A 23,618-nucleotide genomic window follows, 5' to 3' on the forward strand; every position below is an offset into this window, starting at 1 on the left:
GGGACTCAGCTGCCTCCACTGTGAATTCCTCCTCTAGACGATCCATTTCCCGACCCGTAATCTTCTGCAACAAAAGGCCACTTAAATATTGGTCAATTGCCTGTCGATCAGGTTCAATCGACTTATAAAGACCCTCTTCAAATGAGCTCACTATTGACTGAATCGGTCGTTATTGTGCCATTAGATTGATTGGTACCCCTGATTACTTGTTTCGTATTTGCCATTCTAATCTGTCTGGACAACTGCCTATCCGCTTCGTTAGCGCTTATATAATATCGCTGCCTTATATTTAGCAGTGCCCTCTCTACCTTTTGCATACGCAGCATTCAAATTGGGCTGTTGCCTCTTTCAATTATCTACACAACTCTTTATTCTTTCCGTCCGCTAGAACTCACTGGGCCTCCCTCAATTGGGCTTCCAATTCAATTTCCAGTGCCACCCTCATCCTCCTTTTTTGCGCATGAATCGTTATTATCTCCCCTCTAATGACCACATTGAATACCTCACACAACCCTTCTTCAGTAATTTCCTCACTTTCATTATGCGAAAAATAATCATCTATTTTGCTACCCACCAGTTCTACCGACACTGAATCGAGCAATACTTCCCGGGAACATGTCCATGCCCAAACCTCCCCTATGATGTCCCCACCCCTTCACTTCCAGAGTCATCGAGGTGTGATCTGAAGTCAATATTGCCCCTACATTCACTGTTTCCACCTCCCCCAGCAAGGTGGGCGTCATCCATATATAGTCTATCCTTGAGAATGTTTGGTATATGTGGGAGAAACATGTGAACCCTCTCTCTTCACCCCTCTTTGAGCGCCATACATCCTTCAGGGCTAAGTGTTTTAAACTGTCCTTCAAAAGCTTAGAGGGGGTTCTCCTGCTGTGACGATTACTCATACCCCTATATAAGTTAGGGTCCCATACAAAATTAAAATCTCGAGTCAGGTATGGGAAGCAGGGAAGGCCACGTGGAGAGGTGTACTGATCAAAGAGGGAGCGGGAAAGAAAAGGAAGCGCCAGTTGATAGACAATTATCTTAGAAACGAAATAGCACACCTAGACCTTAGCACCCAAACGGCTGACGTACAGAGAGAAGAGAAGATAATGGAGGCAACCAGAAAAAGAGAGCACTGCGACAATTAGAAACTGACCAGATCGTGTGCAAACTTCAACATCTGAAACAGAAACACTATGAGAAAGGAGACAAAGCTGATGCACTACTCGCAGCTAGGCTCCGCGGACAACACAAAGAGAGATGGCTATCTACCATAGAAAAAGAGAATGATCCCCATGGGGATCTCCCTCCCATCCAACATCGCTGAAGCCTTTGCCGACTTCTATGAAAAACTATACACTTCTGAGACTATACACGATGAGAGGGTAATCACAGAATATATGGACAAAACAACCATTTCAAGTCTAACCACGGAAATAGCACAAGCCCTTGAAGCCCCCGTCACAGATGAAGTAGAAGATGCAATCAAAAGGCTCCCAACTCGGAAAGCTCCCGGAAACGATGACTACACGACAGGTTTCTACAAAACCTTCATTGATGCCCTCCTTCCGTTTATGGTCGAACTCTTTAATGACATCCTCCAGACCGGTTCAGCCCCCGAATCATTCTCCGAGGCACTCATCACAGTCATTCCTAAAGAGGGCAAAGACCCCAAACAATGCGCCTCCTACTGCCCCATCTCCCTCCTAAATATAGATGCCAAGATCTATATGTGGGTCATCACCGCACGGCTGGAAATACACATGCCCGCTATCATTCACAATGACCAAGTCAGATTTATCTTAGGTAGAAAAGGAGCAGACTCCACCCTCCAGACGCTTCACCTTATACACGAGGCAGGGAAAATGACAAACACACCCACATTACTGTCCATCGACGCAAAGAAAGCGTTTGATAGGGTTGAATGGCACTTCCTGGAAGCAACACTAAAAAAAAAAAAAAAAAAAAAAAGAAGAAGATGAGGTCTTGGCCCCGTTCTCCGATGAGGAATCAAAGCAGTGTACACAGCACCCCGGGCATCCGTAACAGTGAACTCTCAGTACTCCTGCTGGTTCCCACTGAGCAGAGGCACGAGGCAAGTATGTCACCTCTCGGCTATATTGTTCACGCTTTCACTGGAACTATTGGCCCAAATTCTCAGAGCAGACCAACAAGTCGAAGGTATGCGTGTGCAAGGAAGAGAATACAAGTTGGCCCTATACGCAGACGATATCCTACTGCACATACAGAACCCGATGACGTCAATCCCCCAAGCGATGCAACTCATTGAAGAATATGGCGCACTATCAGGTTTCAAAGTCAACAGAATCAAATCCATCCTCTTTCCTCTACAAGCACCCACCACAACCCAGAAAGCGGAATTCGACCAATTAGGCCTCACTGTCGGAGGCCCCACGCTTCGATATCTGGGCGTCAATCTAACAAGAAATGTTGCTGATCTATACAAGGCCAACTTTCCTCAACTCCTCACCTCATTTAAAGCTGACCTCGCAAAATGGCGACCACTTACGATCTCCTGGATGGGACGACTGAATGCCATCAAAATGGTCAGCCTCCTGCGCTTCTTGCATCCCTTTCCAGTCCTCCCTGTGTCGATCCCAGAAGATTTCTTCAAGCAAGTGAAAAAAGCAATAACTGGATTCCTATGGGAAGGGAAAAAACACAATACCATACAAAACTCATTTTACCCAAAGACCAAGGAGGGGTCGGCCTCCCTGATATTCAGCGATACTACCAGGCGACCCAGCTAAGAGTCCTCACTCCCCATCTGCGAGACAGAAAAGACCTGCAATGGGTACAGCTCGACAATGACAACCTCACCCCCACCAAACTCTCGGAATGGCTATGGGTCCCAGACCGCAACTTACACGAATACTATACAACCATCCAATACTGGGAACGATATGGAACATATGGAAGGAGGGAAAAGGAATGAAGGGAGTGACCACATGGCCAGCCCCCTTGAGCCACCTGTGGGCCCCAGGAGTCAGAGAAGCAATTCCAGAACACCCCAGATAGCAAACCTGGTTCGACGCCGGACTCAAAAGGATCGGACAGCTATGACGAGACGACAAATTCATACCAATCACCGACCTAGAGGAAGCCCTCCAGCTGCACCCCATACCGATCTTCCTCTACCTACGCCTAAAAGGCGTCCTATCCAAACGCGAATGGAAATCCAAGACCCGAAGAGAACTAACTGCCTTAGAGAAAATCCTTGATAGAACCACCACGAACAAAGGCCTCATAGCACGTATGTATAGCGCCCTGATCAGGAAAGACCTGAACTCAAAATCCGGCTTCAAAAAGAAATGGGAGAAAGAAAGACTTCAACAGAAAATTCGATCAACAAGCATGGGACACGATTTGCCAAACACCATCCTGGATATCAATTGCCGCACAATACAAGCTACACGCTATAAAATGATTACATAGATGGCAATACGACCCCCACAGATTATCGAAAATTTATCAGACCAACAGCCCGAAATGTTGGAGACATTGCGGAATGGAAGCCAACTACTGGCACATGTGGTGGGACTGTCCAAAGGTCTGTATATATTGGACCGAGGTGCTCGGATGGGTCAAACAAATAGATGGCACTGAAAGACAAGCAACGGCCCTCCTCATCCTGTTCGGTCTAGAAGAGGAAGAAGACGAACTAGTCAGGAGAAGGGGACTCGCACCTCCATTGCCATTAGCTGCAAGAGCAGGCTTAGCTATCAAATGGAAATCGCCACACCACCCACAAAAAAAAGAATGGATAAACATTGCAACAAACATATATACGATGGAGAAAATCACGGCAGCCCTCCATGGAAACGCAGCACGCCACGAAGAAACCTGGTGGGAGTTTGTCGCAACATATATCCCGAGCCTAAGACAAGACCAATCCACAGACCCGGAGTCAACACAAATCACAAATGTACAAGACTCTTAACCACCATACAACATCCCACTGGTGCAGAGACCCATCGCACAACACGAGCTCACATATGCCAAACGAAGTAAACGTCCCAGCTCGCATTAAAGACTGCTAAAGTTCATGCCAATGACCAAGATAAAATCGTCTGACCGTCCTGGAGAGAGGGAGAATGGACAAAACTTACTTTACGCAAAAGGGAAGGGAAAGTTAATTGTGTTGTTTGTATGATCTTTGTTCAATCATAATAAGACAACGTGGTAACAATGTGAAGTTAAAAAAATTGAACCATTATCATCACCCTTGCGTTGAAAATTTAATAAAATAATTTTTTGAAAAAATATATCTTGAGTCAGCACACACTCCCCCATCGCAAATCTATCCAGCTTCATCAAAGTAACCCTCAAAAATGCTTCCTGGCCTGTATTGGGTGCATAAATTGTTCCCAAGGTCGCCCTAGAGCACCCCAAGAGGATCAGTAGGAAAAGATCTCTGCCCTAATTATCCACCACTGATTGCTCAACTTTAGCTTGAAGAGCATCCTTTATGCCCATCATCGCCCCCGCTATCCTCCCCAGGCTATTAGCTTGATTGAGGTGTGTGAATTGTCGACAGCGGGGTATTAATCTATCTGCCTTCTTTATGTGGGTCTCTTGCAACATTATTATATCAGGCTGGGATTATCTAATTTGTGCCTCCACTTTTTTTGCATTTAACAGGGGAATTCAATCCCCTTACATTATGTGAATAACTTGTTAAAAACATCATTTGTCATCAATAAAGGGTCTATGAATAAGTGCATTTTCTAAATGATGAATCCTTCCTATTTCCCCGAGTACCAGCATAGTCAGTCCCCTCTCCCCAACTCCCCACACCCTATCTTCAAACCCCTCACTACAAACTGAACCCATTCCCTATGCCCAACATTCGCCCCATCCCTTCCCTACCCACCCTCCCCCACCCCTCTCCCGGTCAAAACCAGAGTTCCTATGAAAATCCCCAAATACCTTTGTGGGTCTCTGATCCTGATACAACCCCGGGAACTTCCCTAGTGAGGGTGAACTAGACCTCCCTGTGATTCCTCAATGCCGTCCCCTCCACCCTACCTTCTGGCAGGCATGCAATCCTACCGCTCACATCGCATCAGCTCCCCCTTCACTGGTTTTTCTTTCCTTTAGTTGCATATGTGTAAATAAACCATATGTAAGGACAATTGATCTGCTTCTAAAATCTCCCCCATCGGCCCTGCTCCACCTGTTTTTCCTGGGGGTCCTCGAAATTTTGTCACCCTGCTGCCTCGTCTATAACGGGCCTCTGACCATTCCCACGGACACTTACCGCCCGAGGGGGTAGGATCCTGTGGTTGCCCCCCGGGGTTCCTTTCCTCATTTAGATTCATGATGGATAATCCCTCCTAGCACGTCGTGACCCTATGCTGTCTGCCATCCCAAGTAAAAAGCAGCCCAAATGGAAAAGTCAATTTATATAGCATTTGATTAGCGATTAATTCCTCGGTCATCCGAATCATGGCCCTCCTTTTTGAAAAGTTGATAGTGCCAAGTCTTGAAAAAGGTGTATTTGGGTCCTATTAACTGTTAGAGTAGGCTGTGACCTTACCTGCTGGAGAATGTCCTCTTTCATTGCGTATGATGAGAGGGAAACCAGCAAGTCCCTTGGCCTTGTACCTGGGCCCATCCTGTGTACACGATCAATCCCCACATCCTCTGGTGCCATTGCCGTGAGAAGGGTCCCAAAGCACTGCTGTATCGTAGTCTTCACATCTGCATCCCTTATGTCCTCCGTAAAGCTTTTCACCCGTATATTTGATCTCCGGAATCCCTTTTCCAAATATTCTGTCTGTACTTCCAAATGTTGGGTGGTCCTTACTAACTGTTCTAGGAGCTCGATATTCTGACCAGCTTCTTATGTTATTTTCCGTCAGGCCCCGCTCCGTAACATCAACCCTAGCGCCAATTTCGCTGTCAATGAACTCTGTATGTCTGCCTTCATCTTTTCCAACTGAACCTGGAAGGTGTTCACCATCCTCTCTTCCATTTCTTTGAGGCACTCCTCGAGATCTTCCTTATTTAGGGTCATTTTGATCAGCTCAGATTCCCTTTCTCCTGTTGATTGCTTGACAGCTTCATTCCCCAAGGAGGTTTCTCCGGTGCGAGGCCGCCAATAGCGTTCCCGCTGACCTCTCTGCGTACTGGTGGGTGTTTTGCATTTTGGGGGGGCGGTTTTCCCTTTAGCCCCTGGCATCTGGACATGAACAGTTTCAGCCAATTTGGGGAATCACCATTAAGACCATGAAAGCAGTTCTACTGATTAGTCCAATTCCCCAAATACACAGTAGTCAATATGGTACTTGGCTGTTTCCCCCTTTTTGGGATATGTTGCTCTCTCCCTTCTCACCTCCTCACCGCCTATTAATGTTCTCTTGATGCACTCTGTTCACAAAGTGGCCACAGCGCAGGCCCGTTTTCCCATTTAGAGCTCCCTTCCTCTGAACTCCAACAGTGTTGCCCTTCGTAACCACCGTCTTCTTTGCTGTCCCCTGTACACAGGTGAAGTTACTCCACAAACCCAAGGGTTGAACCCACTTCCAGTGCCTCATCTATGTTCTTTAGTCCTGGGAGTGGCTCCTTATGTTTCCCCACCCAGATCACAAGTCTTCAATAGTTATACCACCCTTTTACATCCATCCTCTGTGGGCAGCTTACTACATTTACCTGGTCCAGGTCCCCCCCTACCTTGTTGGTGGCCCCTCGGGCTGCTTTTCAGTCACAAGGAGCACCACAGCTTAGTGCAGCTAGCCTTGGCTCCCCCACCCCTCCCAGGAAGAAGCACTCCTTCACGTTAGGTGGAGGATTCTTCGCGGGCTATTCTGAGTATGACTCACTGCTTGGGAGCACCAGCCCTATTCCACTATGCTTCTTTCTCAGTTACCAACGCACAGCGGCTGACGCCCGTTTGCCACCCCCCTCTGCTTCCCAGACTTCTCAGAGTGCCAGACTGTGTCCTCAGCTCCTCCACCTAGGCTTCCTCAGGCCGTTCCTGCCAGGATGGGGGTCCTGTTTTATCCCTCAAAGACGTTGCACAAGCTTTGTCTCACGCGTCCGCTCTCACCAGCGCCACACCCCACCTTATGCCTGTTGGATCACCAGCCTGCTCTCATCAGCGTGAAGAGGCCATTCAATTGTCTAGGGAACTTTTAATAGTTAACCCCTGCTTGATAAAGAAAACATTGTGAGACTGGGATTGCTGTATAACATTGGAAAAGACAAACTTATAAGTTGCATAAAAGCCTCTCCCCTTGTGCAAAATTGATAGACTGCGTAGCTTTGTATTTGAAAACATTTCCAGATTCCTATTGGAAGGAACCATTTTTAAGGTTAAGGCTCAATCTACTACCAATAGGGGAAATCCAACTAAGACGACTAGGAGATGAAAATAAGACGTCAAATGTAGTGGGTAATTGTTCATTATGTAATAGACAAAGTATGATCCAAATTGGAAACATGTATTAGTTGAATGTGAGACATTAGATGTATTGTGCCAATTGCTTTTGAAAAGAGATTTTTTTTTGGAACCTTGATTATGTGAATAAGGAGGAGAAATTGTGAGGTTGACAAATGGAGAGGAAACACTTAATAGCATCACTAAAATGATTAGCACAAGCTAAGATAATTGGCAATGAAGGATGTATTTTATTAAGTGATTTAGGGTATGTATATTCCTGGGAACTATGTTTTATGCACTATGGTCGTTATCTCCACGATTTTGTTGAAAGTGTGTGCTGAATTGATTATTTCTATATTGTTGGTTTTAAAAATGGTGGTTAAGTGATCAATTGTTTTATGTAATTATGTGTAGATATGATGTGGTTTGACTTTTGAGGTTGTATTTTTGTGCGTTTTAATGGATTGTCAACTGCAGTGCTGATTTGAAGATTTGTGTAAGTTCAGTTTATAAAGCTTTAGTTTGGTCATACAACCCTAAAAGCAATTCAAAACAATTTACAATAATACCGTTTTTTTAACAATATTAACAAACACTATTAATAAAAGATATAATAAAAGCACCAGAAAGTTATAAACACATATCAGAAGGAGAGTGCAGCTCGCAACCCCAATAAAAAAGGAAACCTTCTCAATTACGCCTCGCTTTAACAAGGGAGAGCGACAGAATCTAAAGCTATATTCAGCTCATGCATGTATTGATTGCTCTTACCGCCAGTAACCATGCTCTGTGTATGAAACGGGATGTTGCAAATACAACACTAACACTTTGTGGATTGCCTAAATATAAAAATGCCTCCCTTGTGTTACGAATCCCTGCACTGATTAAAATCAGTCTTAAATATCCTCGTCTCAATGTCAAGGACTTGTGGCAAATCAACATGAAGTGCGTTACATCTTTTTTTAGTCTTACACAATGGACATAAAGCAGACTCCTGGGATTTCCAAAGGTTTGTAAGGCTTGCTACAGCCATGGTCTCTAATCTAAAACAGAAATAAAGATTTTTCATAGGCCAGACTAATCAAATCAAAATTTGCTATACCAGCCTTAAACATTGCTAATATAATCAAAACCGACAAACAGTTTCAAAGCGTCACAGATTAGATAATTTCTTAACTGGTTGTTAATGGCTATACCAAAATATAAACCAAAATTGCAATACATAATTATTTCAAGAGACTTCCCTCAACAGAGATATCAAATGGGAGATTAATGCAGCACCCTGCTATGCAGTGCATAAACTCCTCTGCATTTGCATCATTGCGACTATCACTCTCAGTGCATTTTCGACCAATACTGAGCAGTGTTTCTCTTGAATGGTCCTCTGTTACAGACCCTCTAAACTGCAAGTCTACTACTTTTATCTCTCTAGCTCTCTGAATGGCAGGGGCTTGCAGAGGGAAACCAAAAAATGCTCAGAACAGCCAGACACTGCAGAGGAGATGCATCAAAAAACAGATAATACACTGAATTTATTTGTTTTGTTGGTTGCTCTTGCAGGAGATCATTGCTCGTCTTGTACTTCTGCATGTTCAGCACCTCAGTGGGTCCCCAAAAGCAGCCAGCACAGACACCCACACATTAGCTGTCGCTTACTGAACAACATCCACACCAACTCTGATTCCACATCGTGGCTCTCTGAGCATTCCAAAGCTACTCAATTTGTTTTGCTCACATCACATTACTGTGGTGTTCTCATTGTACAATGCACCTGCTGGGTCATAGCTTCCTGAGAGGCAATTCTGCACAAGTTGCATCACAACCAGGTCTTCCGATGCAAGCTGAGGAAGTCCACCATTGTCCAGTGCCTTTATGCAGGCCTACGACACCACTGATTGCAGTTATCCGGCTTTCTTTAGTCCACCCAGAGGCACCAAATGATACATGGGCTCTTCACAGGGGCAGAGTGTTTCACTGGAGCTACATGTCATAACAGAGACTGGGCATTAGGCTCCATATAATAACAGGGTCCTCAGAGCTACCATAAACTAGGACCACTCCGTGCGCAACTTGGAAACTCCCCCTTTGTGAGCAATTTTTGAATCTCTTTAAGTAGTGGGAAAAATGTCACACCAAATCTAGAGGCCTCCTGTGGGTCTATAACTCACATATTCCATCAGGTTCTTGATACGGCTAGATCCATAAGAGAGAACAGTCCCAACGGTAGCCTCAAAGTTACCTTGGTTGATTCTTTAGCCTGAGTTTCAAAGGGGGAGGGAGGGGTAGTGGGGGACAGGATGGGAGGGGAATCAGGCAACGCAGATAGGGGGCAAACTGACCAACAATCACACTAGATCTCCAGCGGGCGGCTGGAAAAGGCAACCAAAGGCTGTCTACATGATGGACAACGCCAAGGAACTCACCATGATAACATGGAATGTCCAAGAGCTGAACTCGCCAAGAAAGCGCAAATCCGTGGAGCATCGACTAGCCGAACTTGCAGCGGACATGGTCTGTTTGCAAGAGACGCATCTGTTGACACCCGATGAGAGACGGATTAGTTTCCAGCGTTATCCCAGGCAGTTCTTCGCCTCCTCAGGACAGAAGAAGTGCGGCGTTGCCATATTACTCAGCCGCGTGGTACCCCTAACGAACATTACAGTCAAACATGATCCAGCGGGGAGATACCTGTTACTCAAGGGACTGTTAGTCAAACTTCCAATCACTATCACAGCAATATACTGCACAAACGAGGCTCAGGACCGCTTTCTACGCACTGTCCTCCCAACAATTACTGTCTTCACCGAGAGCCGTCTGTTGATCGGAGACGACTTCAACCTTACCCCAGACCCAAACGGCGACAAAACGCTGCTGCCTACTAAACCAGACTTCGTCCGAGCTCTAGGGATGGTGGATTTTCTAAGGGAAACTGGAACAATAGATGTTTGGAGACTTGCTAACACCGGAGCCCACGATTCACCATTCTTTTTGTGTGTCCATGGGGGCAGGGAGGGCCCTTAAAAAAGCAAAGGCGGCCCTTGAAATGCACCTGGCGGATCGCACGGCCCGTGCCCTAGCGTACACGAAGAAATATTACTATCTAAAAAGGAACAAGGCCAATCGACTGCTAGTTCAAAAAGCTAAACTCCAGGAACAACATTCTGATCCTCCAGGGCCAGAGCAGCAAGCCTTGCTGCGTGGAAGCAGAAAAGCTGGAAATCATGACAGAATACCACAGGGATATTATGTCAGGTGCTCCGACAGATAAAGAGGTGCAAATCCGATACCTGCAATCCACTCAGAGGCCCCTCCTTCATCCCCAGCTGGACACCCTGGAACTCCCAATCTGTACTGAGGAAGCGACTGAGACCATCCGCTCCCTGGAAAACGCGGCCCCGGGCCCCGACGGACTGACCGCCTGTTCTACAAAAGTACGTCCACATCCTGGCTCCCCACCTGGCAGCCCTATTTAACACTTTTCTCCCGACAAACCGCATCACCCCCTCAATGGAACATTCTATCACAGTGTTGATACTGAAGCCAGGGAAAGACCTGGAACTCTGCTCATAGTACAGGCCCATCACGCTGATGAACATTGACGACAAATTATTCTCCAAGCTTCTGGCACATAGACTAGTGAAAATCCTCCCGGATCTGATCCACCCAGACCAGAGAGGATTTATCCCAGGCCGCAGCACCTCAGATAATACCAGGCGCACCCTAGACGTAATGGAATCAGCGAATAGAATAGAACAGGGGCGCGCATGGGCGTCCTGTCACTCGATGCACATAAGGTCTTTGATATGCTGGACTGGGGTTACATAAGAGAAACCTTAAAGCACTATGGCTTTGGCTCGAAGTTTCTGAAATGGACGCTTGCAAACTACCAACATCCTACCACAGCACTCCGAATAAACTAGTGAATCCGCCAGGATTGCGATAACCAGAGGCACTCGACAGGGCTGTCCCCTATCTCCACTTATATTTGCGCTATCCATGGAGCCGTTTGCCTCTAGAATTTGCCAGAACCCATTAGTCTGCGGCCTCGAAATTAAAGGTGAAACCTACAAAGCTGCGTTATATGCGGACAATGTCCTACTGACCCTAACCCACCCGGAAACCCCCTTGAACGCCCTGTGGCAAGAATTTGACAGTTTCAGAGCAGTGTCAGGATTTACCGTCTCGCAAAGTCAACAGCCCTGGACGTTAACATCCCTGGAGACCTGGCGGCCACCCTGGCAACCAGATTCACCATCCCATGGTCAAAATCCCACTTCAGCTACCTCGGAATCCGAATCCCAAGCAGAATCGAACGGGTATATAAGATAAACCTTCCGGATTTGTTCAAAGAACTCCAGATGGACCTAACTATCTGGCACAAACAGGTGCTGTCTTGGACTGGGAGAATCACAGCAGTAAAAATGAATTTAATGCCTAGGCTGCTATAACACTGTCAGGCCCTCCCCATCCCCATCCCCATCCCAAAGAAGGACCTGCAGAAACTACTAGCAAACATATTGAAATTTGTCTGGGGGTGGGGGGGAGGGGTAAAAAGCCACAAATAGCCAAGAAGGTGATCCTTCGAGCCCGGGAGTTGGCGGCCTGGGGGTCCCGGAGGCTGACAGGTACTGCCTTGCAGCCCAACTTTCACCAGCTTTCAAATGGACGCTAGGCACTAATCAACTGTGCTGGCTGAAATTAGAGAAAGACTGGAGCTGCTACCCGTTAGACTCACTCCCCCACATTGGCTGGCGCAGAAACCCTCTGAATGGCAGACCCCTTACAGCGACCAGAAACACAGTAGAGAGTTGGAGGAAGGCCGCCCGCCGATGGTACTGTAGGAACACAATTGGTCTGTTATCCTCAATTTGGGCGAAACCCGACTTCACTCCAGGGATCACACTGAATTACTTCATCAGATGGAAGGCAGAAGGTCTGAAACGCATTTCTGACCTCTTTGGGAATGGCACCCTGCTCTCATTCGAAAAATGTAAAGCCGAGTTCCGAGTTCCTGAAGGAGAATGATTCTGCTACACCCAGCTCAGACATTGGGTGCCCCACGACACGATAAAACCGCATGGAAGTAGAGAACTGACGGCGCTAGAACGAACTTTGCCGATGCTCTCACCCACTGGGAAAATCTCGACCCTGTAGAGGCTACTGGACAGAGGGGACCCCAATCTGAAGGAACCCTACATGCAGCGATGGGAACGAGACTTAGGCAGAGAGCTGGATGCGGAAACCTGGAACTGCATCTGGACTAGAACCCACAGGAGCGCAAAATGCAACAAAGAGGGGGCGATCAAAGTCTGCTACAGATGGTATTCCCAATGATGGGCTGTCTGACGGATCTTTGCTCCTATCTGCTCATAACCGCGAGAATTTCAATAGCAAGACTGTGGAAACACCCTTAGGGCTCAGCAATCCCCATGTGGTGGACAAAGTGTTGGGCCATTGCTGTCGCAGAAAAATATCTGCCTTCCGTTTTGGGAATAGAAGCAAGTTCTACAGCATCTGGGCTCCCTTTCTGGATTACGCACACAGTTCCCCGGTGTGGTGAGACAGCCACCATCCCTCCACTGGATGGCGGACGACTAAGGTCGGTCACGCCCCTGCTGGATGGGCCCTTAGCTCTCTCACCGCACAAGAACTTCTGGAACATAACGAAGCAACTTCCATCTCAACTGTCTCTTGGCCCGAATGCTATTACTAGTCATCTAGCCCAATGCCTTCCCTAGCAGCTGCCCCTAGTGTGCCTATATATGAACTGAAGCTGCCCCTGTCCCAATTTGCTCCCTGAATGACCTCTCCCTTGGTCGGACTAGGTTATGTTTTGAGTTTTCTTTTAGTTTCTTATTTGCTTGCCAGTATTGCAATGTGCCTTGAACAAAGCTTACAGCGTTTTATGTTGGTTAAAAATGTAATTAAAAAGTTTTGTTGAAAAAAAAAAACATGTTGAAGTTCCAATTTTAAACCTGATATTACCACAACAAAATTGTCAGCATGTAGGCTTATCAAATAAGGAGCATTTTGTACGGTATATTTCCAAATGTAACCCTCAGTTACACGGCTAAGGGATCAATGTGCAGAGCAGAAAGCAAGGGCGAAATGGGTAGCCCTGTTGCATACCACACTGAAAAGTTTAATCATTGCTGATAAAATTATTAATAACTAGCATAGCCCCTGCATTTTAATAGAGTGTTTTTAGACTTCAATCGATATAACAGCTAACAGGGCACCTTCAGCTGATGTTTGATGCACAAGAGCAAAGTTCTAAAAAATAAATTCTTAGTAAGCCTACGATTTTGGACAAATTTACTTTGTCTGGTGTGGCTCTCACTTGAAGGTTAAGAGGTTAACAAAATGTGATGAATTAACTTATATTACCTGATGCTTGGACATTCAATCGACGGTCTCTTTCCCAAGGTGGGGAAAGCGATCCATGGTCCGAATTGGCTCCTTGGTGATCGGAAACTCTGTCAGACCCAGTCTCTGTGCGTTCACTTGTATTGGAATAATCCGCATTGTCTCCTGGGCTTCTTGAGCCTAAAAAAAAGAAAATGCAATAATGATAAAATTCCAGGTTGGAAATGTTTAAAAATAAGCAGTTATTTGCTGGAATCAGGGACAGTGATGTCTGGAGTCTGTGAAGGCATCATGAAGTACGACACAGACAACAGGCTTCAAGTTTAAACGAAAGAGTTTAATTCAAGCCCAATGTTAATGTAAGGCCTAAACTTTCCATATACTAATGTGGGTTTTCCCTACCGGAATAAAACTAAGGAAAGTCTGTATCAAAGAGTTCAACTTTAAAAGTCTGTTTGTGTGCAAAACCTATCCTTGCCCTCACAACTATATCAAAGGATTCTTTAGGAGAGCCCGAGCAAGATGGCCACGGGCCTGTGAAGCAATCTGCGGGCCCGCCATGGCATTATAAAATATCCTTCTTCATCCCCTGGAGTGCGGCGGAAAATGTACTCGCAGGAAGCAGAACTGCACAGGCATAGCTGTTGAGAAGTGCCAACCGACTGCATGGCCGTTGAGACGCCATCTGACACAATGACTGAGAGAGGCCTCAAGCTTCCGCTACCCAAGTGTTAAGGGCGATGCGGGAACACGCCCACCCATGTATATGGGTCTGCCTGGGCCAGCGAGCTAAGGATCATCATCAGGGTGCCCGGCTGCTCCAGGGAGGCGCCGACCCCCGAGAGAGGCGTGGAAACAATAACACCTGTAGACAGCAAGCTACACAGGGTGCCCGGCACAAAGGAAGCAGTGCCGGACCGGCGCCCCACCTGGCGTACTCCCGCGGGCCGTGCTGCCCCCGGACGTGTGAGGCACCCCCCACATGCAGACCTGCAGTGCCACAGAAGACAAAAGACGGCAGTCTGTAGAGGTGAGCGGAGACGCAGGACTGTCCCAAGGGGGTGGGGAGACCTTGGCCGGCCGTGTACCCGGGTGAGGTGGGGTTTCCGCCCAGGGTTAGAGCGTGACACCCTGTGCACTTGGGGTCAGTGCGCACCGGAGTGGGCATAGGCCACATCCATTTCCGCACTCCAGCCCTGGAGAGTTACGGGCACCCCCCCCACCGCACGGTCGCCGGGACCCGAGAAGAACCCGGAGATGCCCCGCCGGGTGGACCGCAGGCCTGGACTAGATGGAGAGGGGCCCACAGACTAGAATGGTGGCTAACGAACACGCCCGGCGGCGTGCATTCATGGTGGCGTTGGGGCAGACTTCAAACACATAAGGAGCCTCTAGAACCACGACGCCGGGACCATCAATAAGTCCCCCTTCAAGCATCGAAACAGAGGCACGAAGGGCGGCAAACGCAGCTCCCTCTGACCATTACAGTGTACGGTCCCATCCGTTGGCAGCATAACAACGTGGCCAGCCGATCCCATCCCTCACGGTGGCACTGGGGTACCCCTACTATGGAGAGAGCACACCCGTCGTATTGAGGTTAGCAGCTGCCGCCTGGCCTGAGCTGTCTGTCCCTGCCTGACGGGGGGTGCGCTCCTCCACACCATTGTATCTCCAGTCTTTCAAATGATCAGCACAAGGGCATTCTGCTCAAGCTGCACAACAGCGCTAATAATACCCCCCACTGCAGGTCCAACCTCAGACGGGGGACCAGATTGGAGAAGACCATCTAAGGATTTACGCTCAGCGCTACCCTGAGAGAACCCATACCACACAACTAACACACAGGCACAAACCCGAGAGCTGTAGGCCCCACGAGACCCGCTGCCCAGGGAACAGACAAGACTGCAAGTGTGAGGCCGCCCTCCATCTTCACATCCTGGAAGCAGCGGCAAGGAACGCATATAGCAGAATGCACAGGGAGGCAACCGCCCGGATCAAATTACTGAGACCCTATCACCAACCGAAGACACAGCCCTACATCGCCGCACACCTGGGCTTCCGGGCCCGGAGGCGTACTTGGAGTAGTAAGACCCACCAACTACTGGACCTGTGTCAGCAGGGGCAGTCCCCCTTACCACGCAGCCTACCCCTCAAGGGCGGCTGGCCCTTTGAGCAACATCAGCCGCTGCCATTAACCCCTGAAGGGACTACCCCAAGAAAGAGTACGGCACCTTGAGTTTACACAAACCAAACCCATCGAGATTGGCTCCCCGAGGGGAACACCACCTAGGGCACGTGCGGGACGAACGAACAGGGGACCGATCCTACACCTAGGGCACGTGCGGGACGAAGGAACCGGGGAGTGATCCTCACACAATAAATAAAGGCGCTGCCACCTTGCCAGACCTGCGCTCATCGCGGTGCGGTCCCGCACACCGCCAAAAACAGGAGACACCTAAGGGCTATGGTAAAGCAAATTCTGGATAAACCGCCCGGCCCCTCAGAAGAAACAACCGGTGCAACACCCAGCGCCTAGACGCTCTGCCAGACGCAAGGTGAACATGGATATCCCGTCGCAACTCCAGGCGATCCTTGCCGGAATTAAGCTAATCGGCCAGCGCACCCAGGAGACCAATACCACGGTCCAAGATATAAAGCGCAATCTTCAAGATGTTCAGGCTCGGCTTACCATTCAGGCTGAAAGAACGACCGAGAATGAGCGAAGTATCAGCTCTCTCGAAGACAATCAGGATTCGACGGCCACAGATTTAGATGGAGTCATCAAGGAGGTCCAGCGCCTTGGTGCTAAAATGGAGGACCAAGAAAATGAGTCCAGATGAAACAATCTAAGAATGCTCGGCTTCCTGGAGAATGCAGAAGGACCAGACTTGGAGTCCTTCATGTACAATTTCATGCAAGACGTCCTCCACATCAAAACCCCAGGGAGCTGACAATAGAAAGAACACATCGCGCACCTATCCCGAAACCAGCGACGGGTGAACGCCCTAGACCCATAACACTCAGACTCTTTAACTTCCAACACAAGATGGTGATCCTAAAGGCTTGCAGGGCCGTGGGGCAGGGGAACATCAATGAGGTTCCCATTAGACTCTTCAATGACTATTCAGCTGAGGTGTCCCGCCAGAGGAAGGGATTCAACCCCTTGTTCGAGGCACTGAGGGGTCTAGCAGTTTGGTGCGTACAAATAGATCGCCAATGGCACACGTTCGATGATCCCGAAGACGCCTGGCGATTTCTGCAGCACCAAAACCTCATCTCCACAGACTATCCACAGGAATTCGAATCAAGGGCAGAGACATCACATGCGATGACTTCGTCTGAATTTTGCTTGCCACAAAACAGAGGGAGGAGGCAAAAATTGGGCGAGGCCTGAGGGGACCAGATTGGGGGTGCAGGGAGCCTGAAATGTGAACCTCTGCCTAGGGGACGCCCCAGAGCTTGAAACCCACTGCTACAAATCTGAAGGCTCAAACACCTACACAGGCGACCACGTCCAAAACACGCCTGCTTTGGCGCCAAGAGCGCAAAGACTGCTTCAATCCCCATGTCAAGACTCCCGCCACAGTCATGATCTCCAGCAAACTACAGGCAGCAGAAACAGCGGAAGGTCCGTGCACCAGAGCGGTCCTGTGGCTTTCGACTCCCTTGATAACTGCACCGAGGATTCCCTCAACCTCAGCATCGATGTCTTAAGCCCAGCGAGTGCCAACCAGTCTGTACTTCATTTCAACTACCAGAGTGCAGCAGTCATCTCTCGGACCAGGCACCGCAGCTGTCCCGCAGGACCACTGGCCACAGGTAGAGGGTCTTTCATCATGCACGGCAACGAGTGCGACCTCGGAAGGCCGCGCTCATAGACACCATGCATGGGCTTATGGCCTAGTATTGGATGTGGTAGATCCACGCCCAATGTTACAAAAGGGATTTTTCTCTGAATTGTTTTTGTTTGTGACCAAAGTTTAGTACACACCTCAGATCCAGTATACAAGGGTAAGCACATGCTAAGCGACTTCAACATAATTTATTTCAGGGGGTCGGTACTAAGAATGCCCCGATATGTGGGATGGCCGATAAGGGTCCACCACAATGGTTAGATGGCTATGTACACATTGATTACCCTAAATGTACAAGGAATGGGCCACCCCATTAAGCGCAGGCGTGCCTTGAACCACCTCAGGGACCTCAATGGGGATATAGTATTCCTCCAGGAAACTCACCTTAATGATGGGGAGTCGAAGAAACTTGTGGGGGGATGGGTAGGGGCAGCTGCACAGGCCCCCCTGCCAGGGTAGGCGAGGAGTCTCCATCTTGGTCCACAGACCGGTGCCACTTATAATTCAAAACACGATTGTGGACAAGGACGGGAGGTATGTCCTAGTGCAAGGCTTACTGACTGAACACCCGATAAAACTTATCAACATATACGCCCCAACAACAGATACCCCTGTTTGTTGTTTTTTTTTTTTTTTTTTTACATATACCTTTGCCACCTGTGCACCCTATATGAGATGACACACACTGATAGGGGGTACCTAAATGTAAAACTAGACCTTGACAGACTTACCATGAGTCAAACTACCAGAGGTGGGCCAAAGAAGCTGGTTGCCCTCTCCTCTCTCCTCGCGGATTTAGGTCTGGAGGATGTGTGGAGAGTCGAGCACGGCCGTCATAGAGATTACACCTTTTACTCATTTAGACACCAGAGCTATACCAGGATTGACTACTGGCAGGCCCTGGGCACGATATGACACACTCTGGACGATTGCTCCATACTCCCCACTGCCCTTCCCGACCACGAACTTGTAAAAATACGGCTGAACCTGCTGGATACCCCCCAAAATCCCCCACACTGGCGACTCAACCGGAGGGCCCTGGCATACCCAGATTTCGTAGACCATCTCAGGGGGGACATGGCTTTGTTATGGGACACCAATCTCAATTCCTCCTACACCACTCTCTCATGCTGGGATGCATTTAAGGCCTGCATGAGAGGTCAGTGCATCTCCAGATGGGCGCATAAACTTTAGAAATGGCGAGCCCAGGAGCACCAGCTGACACAAGCCTTGCAAGCCCTAGAAAAGCAACACAAGGCGGCGCCAGACCAGCAGACTCTCCTGCAGCTCTGTGTTGCTACGACTAGAGCCCAAAGATCCAACTCAAGCTGGACTGTTAGGCAGAATCCTATGCAGTACCCTTTGGGAACATTACTAAAAATTAAGACTTCAAGGGGCAGCACAAATTCACCTTTGGTACAAGCCTGTGCCACACAGAAAAAGTGGTAGCAGTGCCTGAGCAGACAGACTTATCTCAAGAGTAAGTGAGCAGTATCAAATAGTTACACAAAGGACAGCAATTACTATGATTCAGGCAAACACTGACTCAAGGTTTTCAAGTAAAAGAATATACATTTATTTTACTCTTCAGTTGTATAACATTACAATATTATTAGCAGTTTAAAAATCATACTCTTAATACACCACTCCCAATAGTTTTCAGACAAGTTAGGCTCACAAAATGAAATGGGAACAAAATGGCACTCTGATAATTAAAAAGGGAGGGAAAGGCAGTTAGGTAGAAATGGAACCAAGAGAGACTACAGTGATAGGATCAGGTAAGAAAGGCTTAGGGCCAAAGTCAATGGGACCAAAAGTCTTTTGCTCAAGATCACACAGTTCAGGGTAGTTTGCGGTAAAGTTTGTGCCACGAGTTCTGGACTAAGTTGGTTGGTAGAAAAGTTAGTGTTATAATAAGAGAAGGACAAGCCCTCGGTTTGGTGAAAGATTTCACACACTTTCACCGCGGCTGAACGAAACGAGCAACCGGGTTTGCACAGTACCTTAAAACGGAGAAGAAGCTGTAGCTGGGGCAGACGTTCCTGGTAGTTCCTGCAGGCTCATGGTTCCTGAAGCGACTGTCGGACTAACACGAAGTAGGAAGCTGGAGGGTCCTGCGCTACCCAGGGAAGAAACCACCAGCAGAGCAAAACGACGAATAAAAGGTGCGCTCCTTAAAACCCAAGCATGGTCCGACCGTCCTGGCTATTCGGCCCACTGTAGCTCTGTACAGTGAATTCGACCAGAGGAGGGGTCCTGGCTTGAAGTTTGGGCGAACTGGTTGGTCCCACCAGCTCAAGGGATGAAGATTCCTGGAGGATCCTCCCATGTCATTGGAGTTGAAGATTCAGACCTACAGCAGGGCTTCACCGGGCGGTTCAGTCGTGGTAGGGGTCCGCTTCTATCAGCTCGTCGGTTCTTTCGTTCCAGTGGCGACTCCGCTCTTCCAGACCCAGAGACCTGCTTTTTATGCAGTTTTCCCCCATTCACACAGCCTGGCTGTCAATCACACAGCAGGGTGGCTGTCCTGGCAAGGGCAGTCAGCCAGCCAATCAAACAGGAGTGCGACTTGGGTTACCAAGGGAATCCATGGCAGGGGTCCGAAGACCCCTCCCTCACATCCTGCCTACCCAGACTTTCAGGCGCCTAAAGGAGGACTTATGTGCAGAAGCCCGCAAAAAGACAGTGAACAAAGGAACCAAACCTGGTTTGGCGCGTAGAGACGAACACGAGAAAGACTTTTTCAAAAAGAAATGGTGACTAAACCCAGCCGGAACAACAATAAAATCAATATGTTCAAGCGGGTTTAGGATCGAGGCTAATAGAATAGCCTAAAACAATACCATGGTTATATAACATAACTGCGGTAGAAAACATAGGGTAGTTACCACTGCCACCAGCCAAGTCTTGATGGAAAGGGAGCGAAACAGTGCTCCAAGAGGGACAGACAAAAAGGGGTAAGATGTAACCCTTTCCAATACACCATGTAAGATGGGGTGTACTGGGTCTGTGGTTTAAAGAGACTAAGTAAAGTTAATGGTAACTTTACCTGTTTCTGGGAGACAGTAGTCAGTCCCAGAAACTGGAGTCAGTGGGAAGTCTGAACGACAACCCTGTGTCACTGCACTGAGGGTGCTGTGTAACACACATTAGAAATTGGTGTCTAAGGATTAGGTGAGGCTCCATAGCCCAAGATCACACAAAATGTCAAACACACATAGCAAAACACATAAGAGTGGGAAAAAGGCTCCTACTCTTACCAGATGAAAAAAATAAACCCTAGAAATCCAGCAAAGCTGCCGAGGGACTCATTAGGTAAGGGAAATCAGCCATTTATGAGAATTCTCCCCAACATGGACCCAAAGGTATTTCTTAGAAAATTATAGACCCCTGTGTCTCATGGTGCTCGCCCTGAAACAAAGAGTCGGCCACGCGATCACTGCCATAAGGGACAGGGAAGGGAGCCTCTTAGTAGGGGATGCCGCTATCAATTCTAGATTCGCAGAGTTCTACGCACAACTATACGCAAAACCAGAAGCGCTTCCCATGCAGTCGATGCAAGGAATTCTGGAGGCCATCCAATTGCCCAAAATTCCACGGGTCCAATACAAGGCGTACAACACCCGCCTGACAGAGGCGGACATCCGACGGGCTATCCTCGCTCTAAACTCAGGTAAAGCCTTGGACCCTGACAGGATCCCGATAGATCTGTACAAGATTATGGTTGATGAGGTAGCCCCAAAACTCCATGCAGTATTCTCAGAGGCAACCGAAAATGAATGCCTGCCGTGGTCAATGAACATAGTTGTTTTCCACAAAAAAGGGAGGCCCAATGACTGCGGATAATATAGATCCATTTCTCTGATCAATTCCGACGCTAAGGTCCTCGCAAAATGTCTGGCCCAGAAATTAGAAGCCGTGCTACTGCGTCTGGGCCACGAAGACCAGACATTATTCAATCGAAAAAAGTATTCAGGGGATAACGTATGCCGGCTCCTACACATAATCACACAAGAACCGGGGCAGGACGACTCGATCCTTACGATTGACACAGAGAAGGCTTTTGACAAAGGGACTTTATGTTCCTTGCCCTCGCTGACTATGGCCTTCCCCCCTCTCCGATTGCTCTGATCCACCTGCTATACACATATATCGAAGCAACGGTAACCACCAACGGCCGCACATCAGACACCCTTCACCTTATACTCAGGTACGCGCCAAGGTTGCCCGCTGTTGCCCCTTTTAGAAGCTCTATCAATTGAGCCAGTAGCAGTGGTATTGCAGTCGGATCCCCAGTGATGGGGGCTGTGGAGAGGCAGATCAGAACACTGAGTAGCCCTATATGCCGACAACCTCCTCTTATACATTGGCGACACCCACACATCTCTCCCCAGGGTAAGATTCTTCCTACAACAATACCGCCCGATGGCAGGCTATCGGGTCAACTGGGCCAAATCTGGGATCTTGCCGCTTCGGCCAGACATTCCCTGGGACCCCGGGGGGCTAGGGAGTTTGTGCCATTCAGACTGCAAATAGATCACATTAAATATCTGGCGGTCAATATCAGTGCCCGCATTAATGATCTTAGAGACCTTAACTACCCGCACATGGTCGAGCGGATCCACGCAGACCTCACTAGATGGGACTCGCTGCCTCTATCCATGACTGCCAGAATCAATGCGGTCAAAATGAACACAATGACCAAATTCATTTATCTGGCGATGATACTGGCATGCGCCCCTAGCCCGAAAATGTATCGAATCATCGAGACCGCATTCTCAAAGGTTATTTGGCGGAGTAAGAGAGCTTGCATTTGCTCAGGGATCCTTACTGCATCCAAACAAGAAGGCGGCCTAGCGCTACCGTCCTGGAGGAGCTATTATATGGCAGTCCAAATATGTTGCACCAACGCTGGCTAAACCCAAACGATGGATCCAGCTGGAGGACGATGGAGCAAGCGCTGATGGCCCCATCGTCCCCACTGGACATCCTCGCCACTCCCCCAACAAAGCTACAGCGGCAACTCAAATTGCATCCGATAGTGGGACCGACAGTAGCCTATTGGCACAGACTCCAAGCCCAGCAAGGTATAGACATCAAAATGTCCGTTAAGGTCCTACTCTCACTTGGCCACATACCTACTCTACATCCATTGCAGGACACCCAGTGGGCGCAAGTCAGGATACTGGATCTGTGTGACGGCCCGAGGATACGTGCTCTTTCTGAGGTCGCTGGGTCACTGAACCTGCACGAGGGTCACTGGCTGCAGTACGGTACAATTCGGGCTGAGATATTAAGACACACCACAGAGCTCAAGCATCGCCCGGCCCCCTCCGAATTACAACTCGAGCACCAGACGAACACCCATTTGAGACTCTGCGTTTTCTACTCTATGGCCATCGTAAACAATGTGGGATGGAACTCTGCCTTAGCAGCAGCCTGGGCACATGACCACGACATCTCGATAGAGACAGGGGATATCTGCCAGTTCTATACAGCCATCCCCGGAATGTCACTGAACTTAAAACATAGGGAGATTCAATTCAAGATCATTCAACGCCTGTATTATACGCTGTCCAAAATGGGTCTGACTTCCTCTCCCCAGTGCTGGCGCCGCTGTGGAGCGACGGGCACTATGGGTCACATACTATGGTCATGTCCAAAGATGAAACCATACTGGGATATGTTGCAAAGGCTGGTGATCGCTCGCATCCCACACCGACCCCGATGGATCTACTATTTGGGGCTAATGATAAAGATTGCCATACCGACGCATCCGCCTGCAGGACTCTGAACTCTATAGTGTTAGCAGCGCGTACGTTATTGATAGTGGACTGGAAAGCAGCAGCACCGCCCACAGAAACCCAACTGGTCACCTTCCTGGCCAAAATCTGCTCCCTGGAGTGCAGTGCACAAAGGCAAACAAATCCGGCCAGAGCAGATCTGGAATACATTTTGGGCCCTGTTCGCCCTCCCACAATCAACCTTTC

General features: G+C 48.5%; 1 protein-coding gene across 2 annotated transcripts in view; it reads right to left on the reverse strand.

Annotated features, from left to right (window-relative positions):
* Positions 1-23,618, reverse strand: part of MIA2 (MIA SH3 domain ER export factor 2) — a 2,742,135-nt gene that overhangs the window by 464,272 nt on the left and 2,254,245 nt on the right. For both annotated transcript variants that reach the window (XM_069637493.1, XM_069637494.1), the window contains one exon: positions 13,796-13,954. In XM_069637493.1, the coding sequence (XP_069493594.1) occupies positions 13,796-13,954 (159 nt within the window). The remainder of the gene's footprint in view (positions 1-13,795; positions 13,955-23,618) is intronic.

Source organism: Ambystoma mexicanum, chromosome 14 (assembly GCF_040938575.1).
Source record: "Ambystoma mexicanum isolate Mex_15411 chromosome 14, UKY_AmexF1_1, whole genome shotgun sequence".
NCBI classification, from domain to species: domain Eukaryota; kingdom Metazoa; phylum Chordata; class Amphibia; order Caudata; family Ambystomatidae; genus Ambystoma; species Ambystoma mexicanum.